The sequence below is a fragment of the Labrus bergylta genome, chromosome 5 (assembly GCF_963930695.1).
Source record: "Labrus bergylta chromosome 5, fLabBer1.1, whole genome shotgun sequence".
Taxonomy (NCBI): Eukaryota; Metazoa; Chordata; class Actinopteri; order Labriformes; family Labridae; genus Labrus; species Labrus bergylta.
Window position 1 is genome coordinate 10,289,673 of NC_089199.1, and position 23,470 is coordinate 10,313,142.

The window sequence follows — 23,470 nt, forward strand, 5'->3', positions numbered from 1 at the left end:
CAGTCTCAACTCCATCTACCAACAGTATCTCGGTGGAAAACTCCTTCCGCCTCCTGCTAAGATAAAGAAGATGCTTACAAAAAGCCTGACAATATTGACAAATTCTTTCACAGCCCACGTATGTGAGACGCACAACCACATGGTTGTTTGCACAACAGAGTGTCTGATATAATGGTGGAAAATAATATGACCATGGAGTGGAGGCCAAAAGATTTGAACAGAACAAACACTGATGAGGGTGTGCTTCACTGGCAGATGACTTTGGTGGGTTCTAATAATGTCAACCAATAAGGACACAGTGTTCAAAACAACACATCTACAGTACACCCCTACCAGGATGACCAAAGACCAAAGAGTGGAAACATTTCAACCTGTCCAACAGTTTCCAGGTTGTGTTGTGATATTGGGATGACTGGGACACAACTTGGCATCAGCAGCAGGTGTCTGTTCTGCTTGGTGTCATCAGCCCAGGCTGCTGTGGGGGCTGGGAAGTATATTATTAGTATGCATCAAGCTCCTTGGTATCAAATAAACCACAGCTCACATTAACATCATGGCTGCTTCCTCTATTGTTTTTATTTAACAGCGGTAGTTCACATCAAATGCCATAGCTTTGCCATACTTCAACCTATTGGGATGAGGATGATTGGTATGTACCGTAGGGCCCTATAATTTCCGGAATCACAGAATTTGACAATGAAAATGTAATCAACAGTAAAACGAGGAATATCGAGGAATTTAACTAAATGTTGGTGTGATTTATAAAAAATCTATATAGATTTTTCAAAACAAGTGCTGTACTAAATCCAAACACTGAAAATACAGTGCATGCCAAATGCAGGCTCCTCTTTTTACTTATGCAGGGGCAGTTCCAGAGGGCAGCAGGGGTTGCCCTGGCGCTCCTATCTTTTCAACAAGGCCAGGAATATATTTTTATAATTTCTCAATTGCCTGATATGATAAAATTATCTATATCTTAAATCTATGATCTGATCCAATGTAAGACATTGTAAACACAGAATTCAGAAAAAAATAAATGGAAAGAAACACCCAAATAGTTCAATGTAATCTGGAAAACTGATTTCATAGAGTCCTTGCAATGTCAACACGTGTACAAAAGCTGTAGGGAATGTGACTTCTTCAAGCTAAACACATGGACTAACTAGTCTTTAAGACCCCTAAATGAATACATGAGTTAAATATAACAAACTTGTAAGACAGGAGAACTTAGAGTTAGGGGTACTGGATATAAGATAGACTACAGTTATGGTGTGATGCTAAGGAAGTGAAAGTGAAAATCCCTGATCTAAGGGCTTTGCTAAACTAGGGTCAGTCAGATTGGGAAGCAAGCAGTCACCACTACAGTTACTCCAATTCAAAGTCAAAAAAGGGTGGACAATGAACTTGTGTCTTTTTTAAGCAATCCCTTTTTTATTGAGGTGGCAAATAATAATATAAAATCATGACAAAGTCCTACATTCTGTCAACAGAAGAATACAATGAAGAGAAAATCACGTACTTAAGCCTCCTTGTCCCACAGCCTTTATAAGAGGTGAATGGTACATGTAGTGCAAAAAACAAGAAGTCAATACTGCCACAGGTTTGTCTCCTTTGCTTGTGCACTGTTCCTCTGCATTTGTCTCTACGTCAAGCTGTTCACCCTCGTCCATCTCTTCAGAGCATTGTGCCAGGTCAGCCAGCCCTCTGCTCTCACTGTCACACAGACACACTATGACCAGGGTTGGGAAGTAACGGATTACATGTAACGGTGTTACAAAATAAGAGTAACTGTATTCCGTTATAGTTACAGTTTAAATTGGTGTATTCTGAATACGGTTACTTTCTCAAAAAAAAAGGATTACCGGTAGGGATTACTTTACGGCACTAGACGCAGGTTGCACTGTGCGGATGCAGAAGCAGGTGGCATTGTGTGCGCAGGTACGCTACAAGTCAATGCGCGAGAGCACTTTCCACACAACCGAACGACAATGGCAGAGGATGAGAAAAACGACCAGGAGGAGGAAAAAAAATGCATTTTTGGCATGGAAATTCAGAGAACATTTTACCTACAAACCTGGTCAAGAAGGCCGCAACATCACAGTGTTTACATCTTTTCAAATGACAGAAAAATAAATGGCATGCATTCATTTTTTAATTTGATTCAATATTCTAATCGTTAAGGAAGAGTAACACCATGATTAAACTACAGGCTATTGTTGCCATATAGCCAAACACAACTGAACATCCACAGCCTCTGCATTGTATAGAATTTTAACATTGACATTTACGTCTTCCTATTTCCCTCCTTTCGCCAACATTACATATTAAACTTGGAGCGCCCGTGCCACAGAGGACACAGCTCGCACCTCCTGCGCAATGTATGACACTTCATTCTTAAGATTAAGGGAAGAAAAGAGAGGCCCTGTTTAATGCCGAGGTTTTCTTATAAGCAAAATTTTCTTTGAAATATTGAGATTTATCTCCTATAACTCGAAAGTATTGTGCGTTTATTTGCCTCTCCCACTACTACCTATTTTGCGCTTGCAGTCATCCTGCTTTCTGTCCAAACTCTCCATGATGTAAACCAGTAAAACATGAAAAAACCTAACTTAAACATTACCGCCTCCACAAGGTTTGCACCTGGTGTCATTCGCGCAAATTCTCTTAGTAGATCACCCGCAAAACGCCCACCAACCAAACGTGCAAACTTTTGGAGTGAACACGCAATTTAGTACTCTTTAATTGGGAGCTTAGTAAATCTGGCCCTTAGAGTTTAACAAGTGGCAAAATGAATGATGAATGATGAAGGAGAGCACATTTGGCAGAATTAAAAACAATCCACTAGTGGTGGACCTCTTCTGTTGTATATGCCAGCAGCCTACCATTTAGTCCATAAATGTATTGGCACCACTAGGTTGTAGGACAAAATTTACCACATTTGTGTTTTGTGTACTTGCATAACTTTTTCTCTTTAGACAGTAACTAGATCGTTCTCTAAAGCATGTGTTAACTAAATTCAGTGTTCCAGATAAACACGCTCAGCTAGACGATTTTGACGTAAGCTAAAAGTAATCCAAAAGTATTTAGAATACATTACTTTACTTGAGTAATTCAATGGAATACATTACAGATTACATTTTAGGACATGTAATCAGTAATCTGTAGGGGAATACATTTTAAAAGGAACCCTCCCAACACTGAATGACTGACAAACCTCTAACAAAAGGATCTGATTTCAGTTGTTGTTCAATTGTGTTTATTTTAACAGATCCATTTTGTTCATAAGTGCCTGAACTTATCACTTATTGTTTGTGCCTACTCATGTTTTTGTTGACGTGGATGAGTGGAAATAAACAAAGTTGGACTCCTCTTAACCCATTAATTGAGCCATTTACTCTTTCTCTTTTGAGGTTACCTCAGAAACCAGCCGTAATCTCTTTTAGTCAGTGGGTACTGTGGTCTGCATGTGCTGTTCCTAACTCTCCTGAAGAAAAACAAAGAAAGCCTTTTTGTTCCATGCAAGATGTATCAGTTCAGTATCAACACTATGTGGAAGGGCAATATCAAGTAAGGCAAATTAACTCGAACACGGCATGCAAGGATTGGATTCTCCATGACTAATCAATAAGAAAAGGCTTTCTGATATCGAATGATTCAGTCATATTCTCCCTGCTTTGGTTTTTAAATGAACTGATCAAGTGCATCTGATAACCAGAGCAGTAATGATTGCAGAGTCTGTGCATCACCTGCCTGAAAGCATGCACGCATTCACAAATAATGTCTCTTGGAAGCACTCAGCCAATACCATTACCTTGTCATGTTTTACATTTGTGCAAAGATGTTTATTTATTTTTTTTTAAATGACAGTCCTAGCACGCACACTCATATACACACACATGAAGTTGGCCTAACTTGCATCTAGTTAGCCTAAGAAAAACAGTTAGCACATTTTGGATGCATGTCTGTAATTAGTATTCTAAACAAGCAATACAGTGCAGAAATAATGCAGCAGTCAAGAATCAGCTCAAAATAATCCCACACAGCGCTCGGGCTTCAGACTGAGGCATACTAATCAATCTCAAGTTTCTGCGGCAAAAAACAGACATCACACCAATAACTCAGCCATCATGAACAGCAAATTGTCTCATAAGTCACACGCACATTTCAACAACAACATCCGGGGCTAAATCCTTATGCACACCTGCAATATTGTTGGCGTAATTCACATGAACTGTGAGCACAGCATTGCAGTATATCATGATTAAAGTGGTTTGGTCTTTGTCGAATCACATCAACAGTCACAAATCACCACTGACAGGCATCAAAGAAGCATAAATCATGTTGAACGCACTGAATCAGGGATCATCAGAAAAAAGGTGGGGGGGGGGGGGGGAACAGCCTCATTGTAACCACGATTGAAAAGTAGCTACTACTGTATGCGTGAATATGTTTTGCTGCTCAGGATCTCAGCCTGTGATTTTTGTGGGAATTGCGGAGAAGAATGCTGTAATGCAGGCAGCAACTCTCTTGCTCAGACACACGAGGAAGATTTTCTTACTTTACAGCAGAGGCGGGCCTCCTCCAAAATCAGAAGATGCCAATACACCTTTATGAAATAGAAATGAAACAACTGCAGAGGTGTTATCTTACATAGCATAGTGAGTGAAGCTTTTTATACCAACACCATCTAGTAACTAGATTGATTACTTAAGACAGCAGTTCTAACTGGTTAATTCAAGAAATATGTTGTAATATACGATGAAAACAGAAAACTATTCAAATTTGAGACTACAAGGAATTTGTGTGATTGAACCATGAACACTCACAAAAGGCTGAGTTAAGCTATTTGTTAGTCAACCAACACACGATTGTGTGGGGGAATTTCAGGTGTCTCTCTCTCCATTACAGTGATTTATTAAGTTCCAAGGACAAACAATAGCAATGTGCCATAGAATAAGAGCATTGTATACAGAAGACAGGACATGTATTGGAAACTGTATTAGGCTGCCTATTGTGATTAGAGGACACTCTTTAATCATGAAATAACAAAAATCACAGTAGTCAAGGCCTTTCTAAGCCTGCCTTCTTTTAAAATGACATCATTCAGAGGGTGTATGGTTCTGTGTTGCAAAACTTTGGCTTACTCTGTTTAGAAAAGGCACATGGGAACATTTGGCTGACAAAGCAGTGTCAGTCTCAGTAAACACATAAGGCTGATTCACCACAGTCAACTGGACCTACAGCTGTGTGTCTAATCTGAGACACTGAGAGCAAGACTGTAAATGACAACACAAAACATACAGTAACTTCCTGACCTATGAGTCTTACCTTCCTATTTAAGGTCTTCCCAGGTTTCCTTTGTTACAAGGCTGATTTTTATTTAAAGGTTATTTTAGATATATTTCAGCAATCAATGTTTTTAATTATTAATTCATTTTAACAGGAAGTCGATTTACAGAATATTTGTATTTTATATTTTTCTCTAATATTCCTAATTAAAATTAAACCATGGCTCCCAGTTATGAAATTGCACTCTTAAGATTATTATCTCAACTTTAGCCCAGTTCAGACCTTTTCAAGATAAATATAACCAGAATTGCCTTCTGATTCACAAACAAAAACAAAAAATAGAATAAAAATATGGGACCTTAGGCAGAGAGCAACACACCTACTGAACTACCGTGTGAAAAAATCCAATCTGTTCCTGTGTGTGCAGAAACAGATTGTGAGTGTAAATCTGTGTGTGTGTGTGTGTGTGTGTGTGTGTGTGTGTGTGTGTGTGTGTGTGTGTGTGTGTGTGTGTGTGTGTGTGTGTGTGTGTGTGTGTGTGTGTGTGTGTGTGTGTGTGTGTGTGAGCAAAGATACCCCATGGGAGCTCCAAAACAGGGCTAATGAAGCTAGACAGGCCGCTAACTCTCAACCGCGGAATGATTACTGAGCTCAGTTTTGGAAACACCCTCACTGGAGACCAAACTGGTAAAACTGCTGAGAGTCAGGACCTTTAAAGTGATAGGTCTGAGTGAAACATCAAACACAAAAAAAAAGACACGAAGCACCTGAGAAGCATCCCTTGGTAGTTCTAAACTAACTGGTGGATGGAGTTAGCTCAGTTTTAGAACTTAAGCCTTTCATAGGAGAGGTGAAACGTCTCCAAGAACTTCAACAAAGTCCAGTTGCCTTTGGATCAAGCTTCAAAATGGACCATTACCTGGATGACTGAGAACCTACACAGACGCCAAATAACCATGAAAATAATGTAAAGCTTGTGTCCCGTAATTTGACACACAAATTCAATGTAGATTCCTATCCAGCCAGATAACTTCCTGCTGACGAGCTGCCTTGTAGCTATGACTTTGAGATGCCTTTATATTACGTTTTTTTGATGATATCTTCTGCATTAACACCGCTGCTTAAACCTGGTGGTTTAAGCAGCGGTTCGTTAAGACGGGGAAAATAGCCATCTGTTTTTCCAATAATAAATCTTTCTTCATTTATTAACCAGTTCACTCAGAGGGACTGGTGAGGGATAACACACAGTTATAGCTTTATTGATAACCTGACAACACATCACATCATAATTATAGATCCCAGGAAAAAGATTGATTTCAGATAGATGAATAAAAAAATTCAGAATCTTTAGTGAATCCATTTCTTCAGATTGGTCTTACTCCTGACTCAAGGAAATATGCTATTTGCTGGCTGCTCTCCTAAAAAAATACAACCTTTGGTTATGTTTTGCTGTGCTGTTGAAGTCCAGTGACATAATATTACTTGTGCTAAAACTCCACTGGGATGGAGGTCAAGGTCAAACGATTGTATCAAACAAACACTTTCCTCCAGGAGCCCTGTGTTGGATTCCTGAAACAACTCGATGATGAATTCGTCTAAGATGGCCCACCTTACTTTGGGATACCAAGTACACTTCAGAGGTACATCAAACACTGTAAGTTAGAATAGTTACATAACTAGTGTTTGCTTGTTTCAAACCAAAACTTTTAACTTAAATCTTACCAAATAGTTTTGACGCCTAAGCATAACCAAACTTATTTATTTGATGAAGTTAACTAAATGTGTATCGTTGATTTTCATCCAAAATTCCTTCATGTAATGTTTTGAAGTAAACAACTTGAATGAAAGAATGCTTTCATATTATTGAAAATTAGAGCCCTGGACCACAGAGCCATGTTTGTACAACACTACAGGCAAAGCTGTACCCAGATCTTTATATTTTAAAGTGCAGGCCACTGAACTAGCTGTCTTACTGGACAACCTGGAACTATGAATGTGTTGCAACATATAATCCTTACCATTGGATTTTAAAAGAATGCAGTTTGTGCTGTGGATTATGTGATCATTATGTGATGTGCAACTAGTTTGTATGCATCAGGGCGCCGTTTCCCAGTAGCATAAAATCCTCACAGGATTTAGAAATAGCTCAAAAACAAGTCTTCAGTTCACTTCAATATATCAGTGGATCTGGCTTTATTGAAAAATCATCAGAGAAGTGGTGTCTCCTTTGTTTCTTTGTTTAAGGCCTGACACTTCACCAAATCACTTCTGCAAATCCCAAAGGAATCTGCCTTTCCTGTCATTACAAGATGTCACAAAGTATTTTCTAGAATAAACGTTGTGTGGAGAATTCTTAGTAGTATTCTTTTGTTTTGCCTTGACAGTGCCTTTCCTTATTATACTTGACAACAAATATGGAATAATGAAACCCTTGTTAGAGGCATTGTCAAACGAGCACCTGTATCATTATAAGCCTATTTGTCAAAAAATATCTCGTTATAGAAATAAAACTTAGGATCACCCAAGGACAAACTGCAGACATTACGGGGCGGGGGGGGGGAGATGCTTTCTGCTATATCGATGCCGATCCCAGTGAAAGGACACCTCTGCATGTAAATCTGTTTTTTTCCGCTCCTTACAGAGTATTCAACAGCTTACTGCACCAAACTCTACCCCTGCAGCCTGCCTCTCCGCTGCTTTCCTCTTGGACTTGAGCCCATGGGCGGGCAAGCACATATACTTTATACAATAACACGCACGCGCACACACGCACACATACATACACAGGGGGCATGCAGACATACTGGCCCACAACAATCAGCCTCAGCATGAACACCCACACAAAAACACACTTTCCTAACAACACGGTAACACATGCGGCCCGGCACGGATGACTGTCACAACCTCTCAGCAACACACATCACAACATGGGGAGAACAGTTAAAGCGTGGCTTCAGGGGGTTGTCTGCAACAGATGAAACTGCAGCAGCAATCGCAGCAACAGCAGCGGGGTAGGTGAGGTGAAAAGGAACCTAAACTCCTCCTGTGTCAATGCGCATGTGTATTTGTGCTTGTCGATTTTTTTGTGTGGCTATTTTAAGGCGGTTCTTTATAAACCCTACAGGATGGCCAAGTCTCTGGCAAGAATTCCAAAGGACAGAGCATGCATAAAACATGACAGAGATGCTCAGACAGAGCAGAGGAGAGTAATGGAGGAGGGACAGAAAAAAAGAGAGAGAGCAAAGATGCAGCTAGTATAATAAGGTATGCAAAGATGGTTTTCAATGCAGCACTCGCAGGGGCAGCATTATCAGCTGTACTGACAGCTCAGAGACAGAGAGATCTAGAGTGTTAGTTATGCTACCACTCTAATTGTGCACAAATGTGTGCTGCATACGGCCAGTGTGGCATTTGTTCCCATGTACGAACAGACAAGCACAATCATCCCGACTCTCACTGACAGAGCAAAGTGACAAGAGGCAGGAGGAGAGAGGGGTGTGAGGAGAGAGGAAGAGGGAGAGAGAGAGAGAGAGAGAGAGAGAGAGAGCGAGAGAGAGAGAGAGAGATATGCCAAAAACATGTAGCCTCAGACCTATCGATGATGCTCTTAAAACACCCACCTCAATCTGCTGCTGATCCGCAGTGAGTACAACCAGGGAGTAAATGCAGAACACAGTAGCTGTGATGGAGGAACAGCAGCAGCCGGAAAAAAAAAAAATCCAAGAGATCGAGCAGGAAAACAGAGAGAGGAGCAATGATACGAGACTGGTGAATGTGCGATCCTGTGCGACCAACATGAAGTGCCTGAGTGAGATGAGTGTACGTCTGTGGCATGAGAGAAGACACAAAGACGGAAAAGAAAGTGACACAAGACACAGACAGAACAGGGACAGGGAACGGGGGAGAAAGAAAGGGAAGAGACGCAGAGAGGAGACAGAATAAATGTGGGCGCTTGGAGAGTCACTGAGCAGAGCTGATGCACAAGAGGAAACGCCCCTCCCTCTTTCTCTCCTCAAACACACACGCATGCACACACCAACCTGCCTTTGCACAGTCAGCATTCGAGTAAGCATGCATTCAGTGATTCATAGTGAGCAGTAACTAGTGAAAGAGAGAAGGAAGGTGGGCCAGAGGCAACATGAAGTGTTCACTTTAAACTCAATGACAGTACACTCCAAAGTTGTTTGGGCGCAAGAAAAAACAGATAAGCAAGCCTAACTTGAAGTGCAACACATGTAAACTCTCAAACGATGCAAAAAGGAATATTTAACACAGACAGGTGGTTAACTGCACCGCAACCAAAGACATCTGTCTGCAACTACTGTGAGCAGATCACTATGTACAGTTTCTTTAAGCATGTGGTCTGGGACTGTTGACTGGCAGACAATGAATTTCCACCTTTATGCAGAAAGGGGTCAAGTGAGAGGATTACTCCCATATAAGAATCAATAACTTGTTACATAATATGCACTACTGCAGATCACTCCAATGCACTTATGTGCAATTTTTTCTCTTAATCGTTAAGATTTTTAAAAAGAGGAATGTTCAATACGTATCGAATATAATTCAACCTTACAATCAGTAGCAATTTAAAAGATGTGCCTGAGTGTCTGTGAAACGTACCCCACTTTGCTGATAGTATTTTCAAGTAATGCTAGTGCAAATCAATAGGCAATGAAACCACAGCCCTCAAAATGCAAGGACGGAATTTCACTCAACGTTATTGATGTTTAAACAGCATTTATGAAAACGATTGCTTGACTGCTCTTAAAGGAAAAAATATTGGAGAGTGAGAGCAAGTGAAATACAGAGTGGGTTTGGCATGTAGAAAGGTGAAATACATTTAAATGTCCCTATTTTTGGTGTTTTGTGTATTGTGTTTACTGGCAAACCTGGCTGCCTCCCGGTGACAGTAGAAGAAGGTTGATGATGAGATTTGAACTAACTGTGTTTTTCAGGAAAGTTTGCTCTCGCTGTCTTGTAACTGAACAGGTGGCTGAGCAGGTAGTCTGGCTCAGGTTTGTGGAATACAGCCCAAGTCCCATCACATGATCATGACTAGACTGAGCTAAAGAAACATCTAGAAATGAATTGATTGCAATATAGATGAGTCAGTGTTTAGGCAAGAAAACTGTTACTATCTTTGGAGACTTAAGGGACATTAAGAGAAATGTAGCACTAATCATGTTTGACTTGGTGATTCATTCTTTTTTTAAATTGGCCTGGTGTTCTGCAAACATTTTAATACATCTACACTTAAATTGCTGTAGTACAACGATTTCTGCATTATTTGTGTTGTGTAGGGCAAGGCATTTTGAAGTGCTTCCTCCTTCAAAAAACATTCTTTTAAGGATCTACCGCTTTAACGGGTATGTTTTCATTGTAATGTGAGATACGTTTCATTTAGGTTTGTATTAATAGTTTAGGATTGCTTAACCCAGTCGCTAGAGGGGACAGCTACAGAGTCACTGTTGCGCACCACTGTCTCTGGCCTTTCTCTCTGATCCCTAGCCAGGTCACGGCATCTCCAACTTATGCCAGACTATGGCTCCAATGCTCACTCCTCTCCAAACATGACACTGAGCATTGTGGGGGATATGCCAGACAGTCCGATGGGGACACACAAGAGATCACCCCCCACAATGACAATTTATAACACTTCCATTGGCCTTTCTGAGAGTTGAACACAAACCACACAGGCTCCATTCAGTCCTCCCAAACTGTAACATGTCTAAAGCTTTTAAATTGAATTTTATGAAATAACTTAAATGATTCTTGGTATTGTTTTTACACCACCTGCAACAAGATTTGAAAACAAACAACGTAAAACGATTCAAGGAACAATCATCAACATGCTCCCAAACATAGCACTCAGAAATGTCATGCCTATGACTCCATGTTTATATCACATGCTGTAAGGATAGATCTGTGCTATCTCCATTGTGGTGGACTGTAGCCTGCATGTGACACTGTGCAGCTTTACCAGACAGCTGAATAAGGAAAGGGTGCTGCTCCGGTGATCATGCCAAGTACTTGAATGCTTGCCCTTCTCAATAACACCTGGCACATTAAAATAACAATTGGGCATTTTAAAAAAAACATAATTTTCCTGCTGCTATGTGTTCAGTCTCAAAATATACCAAAATGTGATATGAAACAACATCAGACAGCAACATCCATTCTTCTCTTTATCTACACACAACAATTCTTCTTCAAGGTCATGTGTTTTAAGGAAGATAATTGACACCACTCGTCTTGAAAATCTGCAGGATCTTAATTGAGGGCAGATTGGTGTAACACTGCATGATCCAATTCCACTAGGAATTGCTCCTCCTGTACAAAATGACCTGTGTTCAATGTTTCACCTTGTATTGGCTGGAACTATGAAGGCCATGAACAGTTATATCAAACATTTCAAACAATATAAAAGATGGTTTATGGCCTCAAATAACACAGATAATGGTATATTTTTCACTTAGCTTTAAAGTCACCATGTGTCTTGTTAAATCAGCGCTGTAACCTGACCACTTTAATGTCGGTATAGAATGATGCAGACATCTAAAACCCTGCTTTATCATTGCCTCCAAATTATGATGATGACGACAGCTGTGTGTCAGTTTCGAAATCTTAATGTCTAGTTTAATCTGAAGACATGGAAGGGAAAACCTTGAGCAAGCCTCAGACCTCAAACCTCAAGATCATAGATCTGACAAACTCTTTCAGGTGGCGCGCACATGAGCGTGCCCGGGTTACGTGGGATTTAACTGGGCAGAGACTCAGAGGAGGCTTTTCTGTGGACTGATGTCTGGGCCCACGTGGTCAGCTGAAGGGTTATCACATGAGCTAGAAAATTACATCCAATTTAGTTCTTGGACTTTGATTCTAGATGGGTCCCCATATGGACCCTGAATGGAGTCCATAAAGGGCCCTTTATTTTCCCATCCGGGTTAACCATGGGGAGCTTCTATGAGAGGCCACATTTGGGTAACTCGATAAGCCCAATTGCAAACCATTTTGATCTCTGGAACTTGTACCAAAAGATGACTGATATACTGAAAACCCATCATACTCATTAAATTCTACCCCAGTGCTCTGTAATAACGTTTTGAAGTCCCCAGCTTCCACCAGACATGGATACAGCATTTACTGAGTCATAAACAACCAACAGGAGGAAAAAGAAACAAATACAGGCTTCAGCTCCAGAAACACAATAAGTGTGCATCTCGACTGGATTTGTTTTATTAAAAAACATGTATTTGATTTTCAATTCTTCCAGGACAAAAGAAAAAACAGCTACTGCAAACAGTTGATGAAGCACAAGTAGCAGGTGACCGTGGGACACAACAGCAAACAAGTGATGTAAAACTTTTTTTTTTTTAGAGTTTTCATACTGTATATAAATATTAGATGAGTCTGGACTGATGGTTTAATTAGAGCACACCAATAGGCCTATATAAAATCAGATATAACATTTGTATGCTTTGTACACAGGCCTGGAGCCTGACTTTGTTGATGGAGGCACTACAATACAAGAGCAGTGAAGACAAACTAATAACTGACTGATAAGTGTAACTCTGGACAACAAAGTTTAGTAATTCTCATTAACTTTAGCGTTTCAAAGTGTTCAAGATACAAGTCGGAAGTATTTATGTAGTGACCTTTTCCTAATGTCTTTTAAAAGTTACCTAACACTAATAAAGTCTGTACTTTGCATATGCAGATGCAATCAAAGCAATTTTCAAGTCATGTCAAAAATTCCCTTAGAGCAATGAATTAGGTTGAAATTAAGAAGCTAAAACATAAATGCAGATCCACTTAAAGCATGTCATCTAAAGTTTCTCCCTCCTAGCTGAAGAAGAAATACCAAAGGCCGAACTCACACGGTAACTTTTTAATGTATTTTTGGAGCTTCATATTTACTTTATGGTTCTGTTCCATACTGCTAATATGCACATTAGCACAAATAATTACTTTTAAAGAGGAAATCCCTCAAACTTTACAGGCTAAGTGGACATAATGTGTCTCTTATTCCAGTCAAGTAATGTCTCTGACCTTTAGTGGCTCCAAATTGTACCATTCCCAAGAGCTATAATTCAGTGTGCTGCATGATGTGCCAGGGATTGACAAATCCATCTATTTGTTGCTGATGACTCAGAAAACATTGATGTCTGATGGAATCCCGATTTCTTGCAAACTGTCATATACCTTTTTAGATTCATCTGCCAAAGCAACTCAGGCAAGCAAATTCGGTTTCTGCTGTGTGCAGTCCGATACAAGTGGGGGGTCTAATCAGGAGATGCAAAGTGCAGCACTCTAATTGCATCATTAGCTAAACCAATGACTCAGTCACAGTGACTTCAGCCTCCCCCTCCCCCTACCACTCCCTCCTCTGCCCCATCCAGAAATAGGAAGTCAAGCCTCAAGCTCTTTACTGTACAGCTGCTCAAGCAGAATAATTCTAACATGTTATGTGCAACAGTGCAAAATGTTAGCATCCCAGAAATATCCATCTGAAAACATAGCATTAATTGGTCGTGCTACACAACTGTCATCAAGACAATCATTAAACACAGATGTCTGTCTTCTAGGGAAGATTAGTTATATTTTGAAACACAGAAATAAAGCATGTAAGCTCAGGCACACCATGTAGTGATGTTGCTTGAACATGACAGACATAGCCCCATCGAAAAATGTTGAAGACTGTCATAGGGCAAACAACTAGCCTCAACTGTTTCTCAGTGTACCCACAGGTAACAGTCTTACACGGGCAGGCACACACTCGTGTTTTTGATGATTTGGATTTTGATGTGATGTGATTTTAACAGTAAACACTGCTCTCTTGCTGCACCGTAATGGGAACAGAGCCTCGCAGTCTTTTTTGGCTTACTTTTGTTTGCTTGTACAATTGGTGGATGAAACAGCCACTTGAGTTGCCCTCCTCTCTGAAGGCCCCCTGACTTGCTGTAGTGCTGCTGCATGCTTTGCTGACAATGACTAAAGAGGCGTCTTCCGAGCAATTGAACATGAACCATACCAGGAAAAAAAAAAAAACTTGCGTTGCATTTCCTGTCTCTGTAGTGAAAGGGGGTGAAGTTAACACATCTGGGTGTTTTCAGTTTGAATTGCTCAAAACGAAAATGAGAGACTTGTGTCCCTTAAGATTAAGCTATAGGCTATATTAAGATTCAAGTAAGGACATAGCTACCCAAGTAACCTTAACTTCAAGAGTATTATATCTCTCCTGATGTTTTTAATTTCAAGAAATGCACAAAAAAAAAAAAAAATCCAAATTCTGATAAGTGTTCGTGTGTGATGGTGCTTATCTAGCGATGCCTCGGACTGATAGATGTATTAACCCGGCCTCTGTCGCACGGTATTAGCTAGAGTCAGTGAATGCAGCACCATCGGTGTGACTGCGGCTGCTGCTGAGGATGGAGAGCTTCTGCGGCTGACGTCTCTCCATGTCGGTTCGGGTTCACATCTGCACACCGATCTTTCTACGCATGTTAGAAAACGGCGTGTCTCTGCATTCACTGGTGTGTAAGACCACCGCCACTTCCAGTCTGAGCGGATCTTGTGAATTGTGACCATGTTACCTCAGGCACAACTCTGCCAATTTGAGAGGCTTATGTCAACCAATTGTGCCATAAACTGACGCTAACTTGAGGCACATCATAAAGCACGTCATTAATGGCTCGTAAAATTATTCTTATTACCGCCAAACACCCACTCGTTTCATGATGTAACACCTACCCGTGTAGTCACAGTTAAGCCATGTTAATTCTGTAAGTAACCAGTTACCGTGACGTTTGCGTAAACTGCTCTATCAACACAAAATCGCTGACATAAATATATAATGTTAATGTTCTTACAACCATTTCGGCAAAAATATTATTGATAAAAAAAATAAAAAAAGTGTAGCTAACCTTCGCAACACCTGAAGTCTCAAAAAGAGCAATTTCCCTTACCGTCGGTGAATCCCTCTCTTCCTTTCTGGCTGTAGGAAGACCCTCCTGATTTTTGTTGCTCTGACACAACTACCACGCGCTGCCATGAAGCCCCGCCCCTCTGCCTGCGGGGACGCTGCCATTCGTCAACTAGAACACAACTGCAGACAAGCCGAGGCTTCTCATTGGTCAGAGCAACTGCCAATCTATTTGGATTCTGCTTCCCGCGTTCCTAGCGCTGATCACAATACATTAACTTATGCAGCCTATATTTAGGCGTTCAACAACCGCTGCAGGCAAGTGTTAACAAGTCAAAGTGACCTCGGGTAATAATATACCAATAAAGCCAGACACACTGAGTTTATTCACAATTGTGTTTAATGTGAAACAATAAAGCTGTCAAAATAATTAGCATGCAGTTTGAGGAGAAAGTACAAAAAAAAAAAAAAAAAAAAAGATTTCCCCCTATTTTAAAAGCCTGTGAACGTCAAAAGGGTGCCTTTTACTGGCAACTTAGAATGACAAAGGGAAGACAGTAACCTATCTGAACTGAAACATCCTTACATCCCCTCAGGAGAATGATTTGTCACTAGTGACTTTGACTTTTTGTGTCAGCTACATTAGATTAGCTGTCTCAGTAGGGCCACACATACATATACAGCAGGCAGGACTGCTAGCAGGATGCAAGTTACCACAGCTTCAGTCAGTCTTTTAACATGAGAGGAGCCTTGACTTGAGCTGCAACCTCAGCCCCCATAAGTTCCTCTACAATCGTCAGGGCGAACTCGAAACTGGTTCCTGGCCCACGGCTGGTGATGTAATGTCCATCCTTCTGTACTCGAGCCTCTGAATATTTATAGTGGTCTAAAAAAAGACAAAGAGTAATACCATAAGGATAATCACAATGTGAGCTGTACATTGTCTGACATTAGACTGTGCAGTAGACGGACACTTACACGTATATTATCTATCAGTATTTCAAGTGACCTAGTTCTGGTACGTTTTGTCAAATTCCTTCATCTGCTTTAACCTGAGTGGTATGCTTTCATCTGCTGCATAGTGACATGATTTCTTAAGAGGCAATAAAGAGTTAAGACAGCGCCATCTACTGCCAATTGCAAATAATTACAATCCCTCCTACACGGAGATAGAGCTGCAAATGTTAAAAGAATAGGCTGTTTTTCGCGACCAAATATCAAACCTTTCAATTGTTTTGAATGTTTGTTTGTTTTTTACCTCCAGCCATCATCTTCTCCTTCATGCCGGGATGTGTAGTGACTGTGCTGCCATACCCAATGCCATGTGCAAGAAGAGCAGTGGGACCTGCAGAAGGGCAAAGTTGTTTAAGGTTCATTTAACAGCTTCCTCTTACAAACTGATTCTGAACAACTTGTTCTGTTGCCTGTGTCGGTCCAGGTGTTCATCTTGATGCAGTTCAGGAAGGGACAGAGTCAAGGGCGAAAAGGGAAAATGCTGCATCCTGGAGTCACTTACTTCAGGACCACAATTATGAAAATCACAAAGCCAGAAAAAATAAAAAACAGAAAAATCTGCTGGTAACATCAGAAATGACAGTTAGCACAAAGACAGATGTACACAATGTTTGATGACATTACGTTCTAAAGGTGTCCTCAACTGGTACATTGTTTCTAAGAATATACTGTACATGTGCAGTATACAGTTTCAGCTTTTCTCCAAAGACTCTGCACCATGTTGAAAAGAGAGAAAAAAGGAGAGGCTGAAGACATTGACTACTGCTGCATTAACTTTGGCATTGTCCTAGCACTGCAGTGAGCTCATCCAAAAACTGTTAATAAATAGAAACGTATTGATTATGCTCCTTGGCTGACTTCCCATGCAGTCTAAAGATTACACTTTCCCCTGGCAGAACAGCAGACTGCCCGCTAGAGCCGAGCTACTCCTGTTACAGCTTGTCCCCACCCAGAGGATGCCAGTCAGGGAGAGAGAGAGAGAGAGAGAGAGAGAGAGACCTTTTGGAAATCAGAATCAGGCAGCAGGGTAGACACAGAGAGAAGGGTGTTGATAATAATCTTTTTATCAGCTAGTGACTCCTAAAAATGATCTTTCTATTGTTTGTTCTGTGGCTCTGATTCACATGCATGACATATATGATCTCAGAATTGTCCTGGTTTTCAATCTAGTCATTCTAGAAGAGATTATCTTCCATATCAAGATAATATTATCCTTGTTGTAGCAGAATATAAAGTCTTGCAACTGGCCCGCTCTTGCTGGCAGGTTCATTAAATGAATATCCCAGTGAGGATTTCGCTCATTTTCTAGGACACCCTTCAATCCACTTTGCCGCATCGTTCCCCGTCCCCATTCAAAATGTCCTTCCAGTGTCCTTTCTCTGCATACGTGGGCTGTCAAATAAAATGTCAGTGCTTATGGGTTCACTCAGGGACATATTAATCAAACCCTCATGCTTTTATTCCAAATGCCAAAAAGGGGTCGCCATTGACCATACATTAATTCAGCACATCATGTAACTACAGTGAACATTTTTCAATATGATGTTTAGATGTGTGATATCCTTCTAAGGGACATATGTACTACTGATATTACAGAAAATAAACAGAATCCACAGCCACATGTATATAAAAAAACTACACATATTTTTGTACCCCACATCATCTTTATCATTTAAAAATCCCATTCACCAGTAAAATGTTTGCTTGGTAAGATTAAACTACAGTATCAAACCTGTACGGGGGTTGCTGGATTTTAAAAAGTCAATACGTCACATGAATAGCATCGTTTTATGATATCACTAGAAGGTCAAAGTGGTTTTATATGATATGGAAAATGACTGTGAATATATATTTTAATTAATTCCTTATGAGGAATATTTTCAGAAAGTTACCAACAGAATAAACTGCACGCTAAATCTTGAGTAATTTTATGTTTACTTGATAAAAAGCAACATCAGGGTGTTTAAATCCGAGGTCATGGCATATTTAAACTTTAACCCGCCCAGAGGCACTGCTATTAAAGTCTGTTCCTATGTAATTATGACTTTGGATTGTTTTTACAAAGTGTACCTGCACAGATGGCTGCAATCAGACCCTTTCTGCCATCTTGATCCTTCAGCACCTCCTTCACAGCGGGAGACTGCGAAAGAGCACAGAAAACCAGATGCACAGTGAGTCATTTGCAGGCCATCTGATCGCCTGGTGTGCTGACTATGGTTTAATAATTGAAATGACTGAAAATGACTGAAAAAAAATAACCCGTCACTGTTCCTGTACAGCCACAGATGTCTTTTACCATCAACAGAAACAAAAATATTTCAACATATTTGCCAGAAATGAAAATGTGGTCTATACATATTTCAAATGAGTTCACATTTCAGACTGAGCGGGCATACTAATCTATTTTATCTCTTTAACACACTGGGATAGAGAATAAATGAAATCTCATCTCATCTCATTCTCATAAAAATTACTTGCCAGAGAAATTTAAGGACCACAACCACCGCAATAGCCCTGCAACCATGCAGCATGCCTGCATGACATAAGTGAGGCCTATGCGGTGAATTCATACCCAAGTGTTAACCCCAGATGAGGCTTAAACACCCTTGCTGATCACAACATGACAAAGCAGAGAGTTTCACATGCACTTTGACTTTGTATTTCTCACCTCAGCCAGATTCTGGGCTCCTGGCATTCCTCCAGGAAGAAGAACCACATCATATGGGCCCTGGGAAACAAACCATGATAGGTGTAAGGAGACTACAATATTTTAATATTGCAGTCTCTATTTTAAAATACAAAAATGTGTTTTATAATAGGCTTCAGAAACGTATTTAACACAACACGACAGTTTTAGTAGATCGATGCTGAGCCCAACCTGCTTGCTGGCGTCTTCCAGGCTGGCATCAGGACAAATGACGACGTTTCTGCTGCACTGGACTGGCTCTTTGCCCATCAGTCCTGCAACCGTCACTGAAATCTAGAGGATTTGGGTATTTGATTAAAACGAACAGGTACCGTGTCTGCGTATGCCTAATGGAGACTTTTATTTTGAAGGCTTTCTAATGGCGGCAGGTGGATGTTGAACTTTGACATTTAACTTCGCCACCGTCTGATCTCATTTTAAAATGTTAAGAGTCAATAACAGCAAAACGGTAATGGACAGCTTATCTTAAAGTATTAACCAGTAATGTGAAAGGTCGTGTAGTGCTAGAAACGCCATTGCTCATGTACGTTTAAGTAAGTTTGGCAAGGTAAACTAGCAGGTCTCTTTTATGTAAACAAAAGCTCTTTGCAAATGGAACTTGTGCAAATACGTGGTAATATCATATCCGTGATTGTCACATTGCTGTGGTGTGGCTGTTATACACACCAAAGCATTACAATCATGATAGTTTTGTGGCTAAGTCAATAAACACTCTGGATGCTGCACAGTGGAATAACTAGCAAGCTAACTGCTAACAAGTCATCAAGGCTGCAGACGAGTTACAAACCCCAGCTCTGCGCATGACGTCCACCGGAATAACAGTCTCCATCTCCTCTGCACCTTTAGAAAGGATTACTAGTGCCCTCTTGCCTGCCATGGTTAGCTGAGCTAGGCTACTAACAAGTGCAAAGACCCTAACTTCAATGTGAGTCTTCCAGCAGGACTTTGCGTGCACTGTAGGTTTTGACAGGAACAGGGTTGCCAGGCTCAGTCTTTCTATCCCCCTTTCAATGCCGGTAAAACACAAGTCATAATCGAGGCTATACCTCTACAAATCATCGACTATCTATGCTGGGATGTGCGAAAACAATTTAACATGCCACTTAAATGTAATGTCGAGGCTTTAACAAATCAGTAAAACTAGAATGTATTGATTGCAGAATGAATATGAATAACTTACACCAGCACTTTGTCAGAAAACAATTGCAATGTGCTTCTGCCCTCTGTATTTTGTGAAGATGCACTTGAATTTCTAATGTTATTAAAAAATAACTGTCCTTTTATCATGCTCAACCTATTTAAGTAAATCCGCAGGGACTATATGGCCCCCAGATTATGCAGCCTCGTGCACACAAATCCATTCTCACACACAATCACAAAAATGGTTAAAGTAACTTTGATATTAGTGAAGAGGCGTTCAAATGAAGGCTTATTTGAATTTAACCTAAACTTGTAAAGTAAGTAAAGTAAACCTCCATTAAAATTACAAATCTAACCATAGGCAGCTTGCTAAGTAAAATTGGATGGTCTAATAAATGTTTGTAAACAAATAACATATAAACTATATTTATAATATTAATTTCTGATTATTAGTAATTTGTGGTTGGAAATAAAAGGTTTTTCATCCTGTAAAATTAATTACACAACCCTGGGAGCGAGCTCCTTCTAATGGCCTTTTAAAACGGACAGTTCTGTCTATCTTCCACTAGATGGAGCCATTGACGCAATATTCTGTAAAGGAGGATTGAGACAGAAGTTGACATTTAACATGTTCAATGTTCATGCTATATTCATCTAAAGATAAAAATGTTACTCAGACATTATAGAAAGATATTCTAAAAAAAAAAACTCATGTACTCTGTCAGTTAGTCTCAAATTTGTATCAGTTGTAATTCATAAAAAGACTTAAAAACAAACACCAGACGCAGGTCACCAAGTTCACCAAGTTCTTTAAGATTTGTCTGTCTGAGAACTTCTGCACAAAACATTTTAAGTCATTTAGGGAATCATATTCCAGAGCAAATCCCAGACTTTGTGTCTGGGGCTTTAGTGTGCAGCCAGGCACACATCCTATTTAATGTCTATGTGCCTTCTGTAGCTGAGATTCACTTGAGTATTTATGTGACAAACTAGAGCCAAGTGAAAAAGCAGATTTTAAACGTGTGTTAGGTTTGCTGGCAACAAGTTGTTTATCGCCTGCCTCTGAGTGAATCCAAGAGGCAGTGGGGGATCAACAGATCCAGACCTGAGGTGACACTTGAGCTAATTTATTTAATCACCTATGTCTACATTTACTTATTACTTTCAGTGTGAAATTATAAAGTCCAGGATCTCAGTGAGGAGATATTTAAGCAGTATTATAACAAGTTAGTTACAATATTTATGTATATCAAAAATACATAATCATTATCTAAATTTGCTCATAACATACATTTGAGACGTGAAGTGATGACCATTGATCTTTGCTGCTTGTTGATGAACCGACCATTTGATTGGTGGTTTCATATTTTTTGCAATTCTGACCGCCTGTGTGAGCCAGTATCATATGTTTCTCCAACAGTTTGTTGTAGCCTATAAATGTTATTTCAAGTGTCAAATCTATTCGGTGAAAAATAATAAGTTTGTGCGAAGCAGCTGTCAAAGATCAAATACCTGTTAATTCTAGCTACAAGGATGCTTATTGCTAAAAGGGTTGAGTGGTGATGCAGCCTAATGATTTCCTCAACTCACAATTCGTTACAGGTCTTCTTGCTGGGTTCACAATAAGATTTTTCACCTTTTTTATAAGGGTGTAAGTAACCCAGCTTCAATCTTTAGATAAGAGATGTCTTTTTAAAATTTAATTTGTGATGCTTTTATTTAGCTTTTTATTCCATTGCCTCACTACTAAGTTACTTAATTTCCTGTTTTGAACTCAAATGGGTTTTATTTTGAAAGTACACGGAGAGACTTATGCCACATGGCTAAATTAAGGGAGTAAATGTAAACAACTAAAAGAGCGATGTGTAGGTGTGGAGAAACTACCTCGATATGCAAGGAAGATAGAAAGAGAGCGACCCTCCACTAGTTTATCGATAGCAGATCTTGTGTGTATTTTAAATAAACATTTTAAATACTTATAAGTTCAGTAATAATACTGGCTGGTACTGTCTGTGTGGGAACTGGAAACACTGGCAGTGCTGCTGGCACCATGCTTGTAGGCCTCTTTTCAGCTAGCCTCCAGATGAAAAAGACGTGAGTATTCCGAAAAACAGAAGTCAAAGACGGATAGCATCCTTTGCTGTTTAAAAGTTGAATTCATTTTTCATTTCACCGATTTTAATTGTCACTCAGGTTTACAGGTTTTTAACTCTAGCCAGGTAACATTACATCCCTTAGGTTGAGACATAGTGATGCCAAGCAGGGAGGATAATTTGAAAGAAGTTATAATTTGTAAGAAGTAAAATATCTGCTTAAATAGCCTATTGAATTCATATCATGAGCTGAATGTATAAACTACTCGTGTCATGTGCTGTGTGCCTCGGCCTGGCTAACATTAGCTAAAAACGCATGCAGCTTTAAGCTAGCAGCAGTTGACTGCTGTTTTTATTGAAATTAAGATGAATCTGCTTTACCTTAAATAAGTCAGTTTCACAAGTTCTACAGTAGTATTTGTTCAGGGAAGGAGAGTTATGTAAATCCATAGATACTTTTTTTTAGGTTGACATTAGTTTGGGTTGTGTAGTTTCTGTCGTGGTGTTATTTGTTTTGTCAAACATTCACCCGCACCAAACAATCCTGCCCACTCATAACTCCCATAGTCACAATGTATCAAGTAGCCTACATTTGATTCCTCTTCTGATGATTTCTGAAGTGTGAACTCATCACATAAAGTCATCGTGAATTGATTATTTGTTATTGGTGGAAGACAAGGTTTGATGATATGTGTCATTTATTAATGCATCAAAACAACATAAGTCATGTGTTACTTTATAATCAATTGTCATTTTTTACAAGTCATTGTTTTTACCCTTACTGTAAAGTTTGTCCATCTGAAAACCACACTGCAGTACACTTGTGAAAATAGTTGATGCGTAACTGTCGTTCAGGGTAAAGTTAAGTGTACGTGATTGTCCTGGCCTTGGATCAAAAAGGGCAAACGTCAGAAGATTCCTTAGCGTTTTATTATGTCTCCTCAGCTCCCTTGTGTTTGCATCACCATGCTTTGCTCGGTTTTATCTGGCCCTTCACAGAGGTCTGCTCCAAAACCTGAAGGGTTTCTGAAACCAGACCTCAAGGGAGGAAATAATACAGAAGCCCTTTTTCTTATAAGACAGGGGACTGAGGGAGAAGAAAATCCTTCAATTGAAAATGAGGGAATTCCACAAATTACCGTTTGTCACAAAGTAATCCTGTTACTATTGCAAAGAATACTGAGCGGTGTAAACATGCGGAAATAGACTGCTAATATGGATGTAGCTTACAAGCAGAGGCTCTGTTCACTTGAGATATACAGCTACAGACCCTGTTTCAGATCCCCAGCAAGGAAGAGAGCC

The 23,470-nt window shown here is 39.9% G+C and overlaps 2 protein-coding genes across 5 annotated transcripts in view; both read right to left on the minus strand.

Annotated features, from left to right (window-relative positions):
* Positions 1-15,344, minus strand: part of kcnab2a (potassium voltage-gated channel subfamily A regulatory beta subunit 2a) — an 84,594-nt gene extending 69,250 nt beyond the window's left edge. For 2 of the 4 annotated variants that reach the window (XM_020628958.3, XM_020628954.3), the window contains exon 1: positions 8,910-9,257. The gene's annotated coding sequence lies outside the window, so the exon portion shown is untranslated. Of the gene's footprint in view, positions 1-8,909; positions 9,258-15,215 lie in introns of those variants that run through there. The other 2 variants (XM_020628956.3, XM_020628955.3) reach the window with 2 other exon arrangements.
* Positions 15,345-15,596: 252 nt separating this feature from the next.
* On the minus strand, positions 15,597-19,918 carry park7 (parkinson protein 7). The gene is made up of 6 exons (XM_020628936.2): positions 19,723-19,918; positions 19,107-19,208; positions 18,897-18,956; positions 18,299-18,368; positions 16,473-16,559; positions 15,597-16,100 (listed from the first exon to the last, which is right to left on the minus strand). Exons 1-6 carry the CDS (start codon positions 19,810-19,812, stop codon positions 15,940-15,942), a joined length of 570 nt encoding a protein of 189 aa, XP_020484592.2. The 5' UTR covers positions 19,813-19,918; the 3' UTR covers positions 15,597-15,939.
* Positions 19,919-23,470: the final 3,552 nt, after the last annotated feature.

Bases quoted from the DNA above. Each gene is read 5' to 3' on its own strand.
- park7 (XM_020628936.2), bottom strand. From the start codon at position 19,812: ATGGCAGGCAAGAGGGCACTAGTAATCCTTTCTAAAGGTGCAGAGGAG. The intron at 18,957-19,106 runs GTTGGGCTCAGC...TTTGTTTCCCAG, and splicing joins TGGAAGACGCCAGCAAGCAG to GGCCCATATGATGTGGTTCT. The intron at 18,369-18,896 runs GTGAGAAATACA...GCTCTTTCGCAG, and splicing joins GAGCCCAGAATCTGGCTGAG to TCTCCCGCTGTGAAGGAGGT.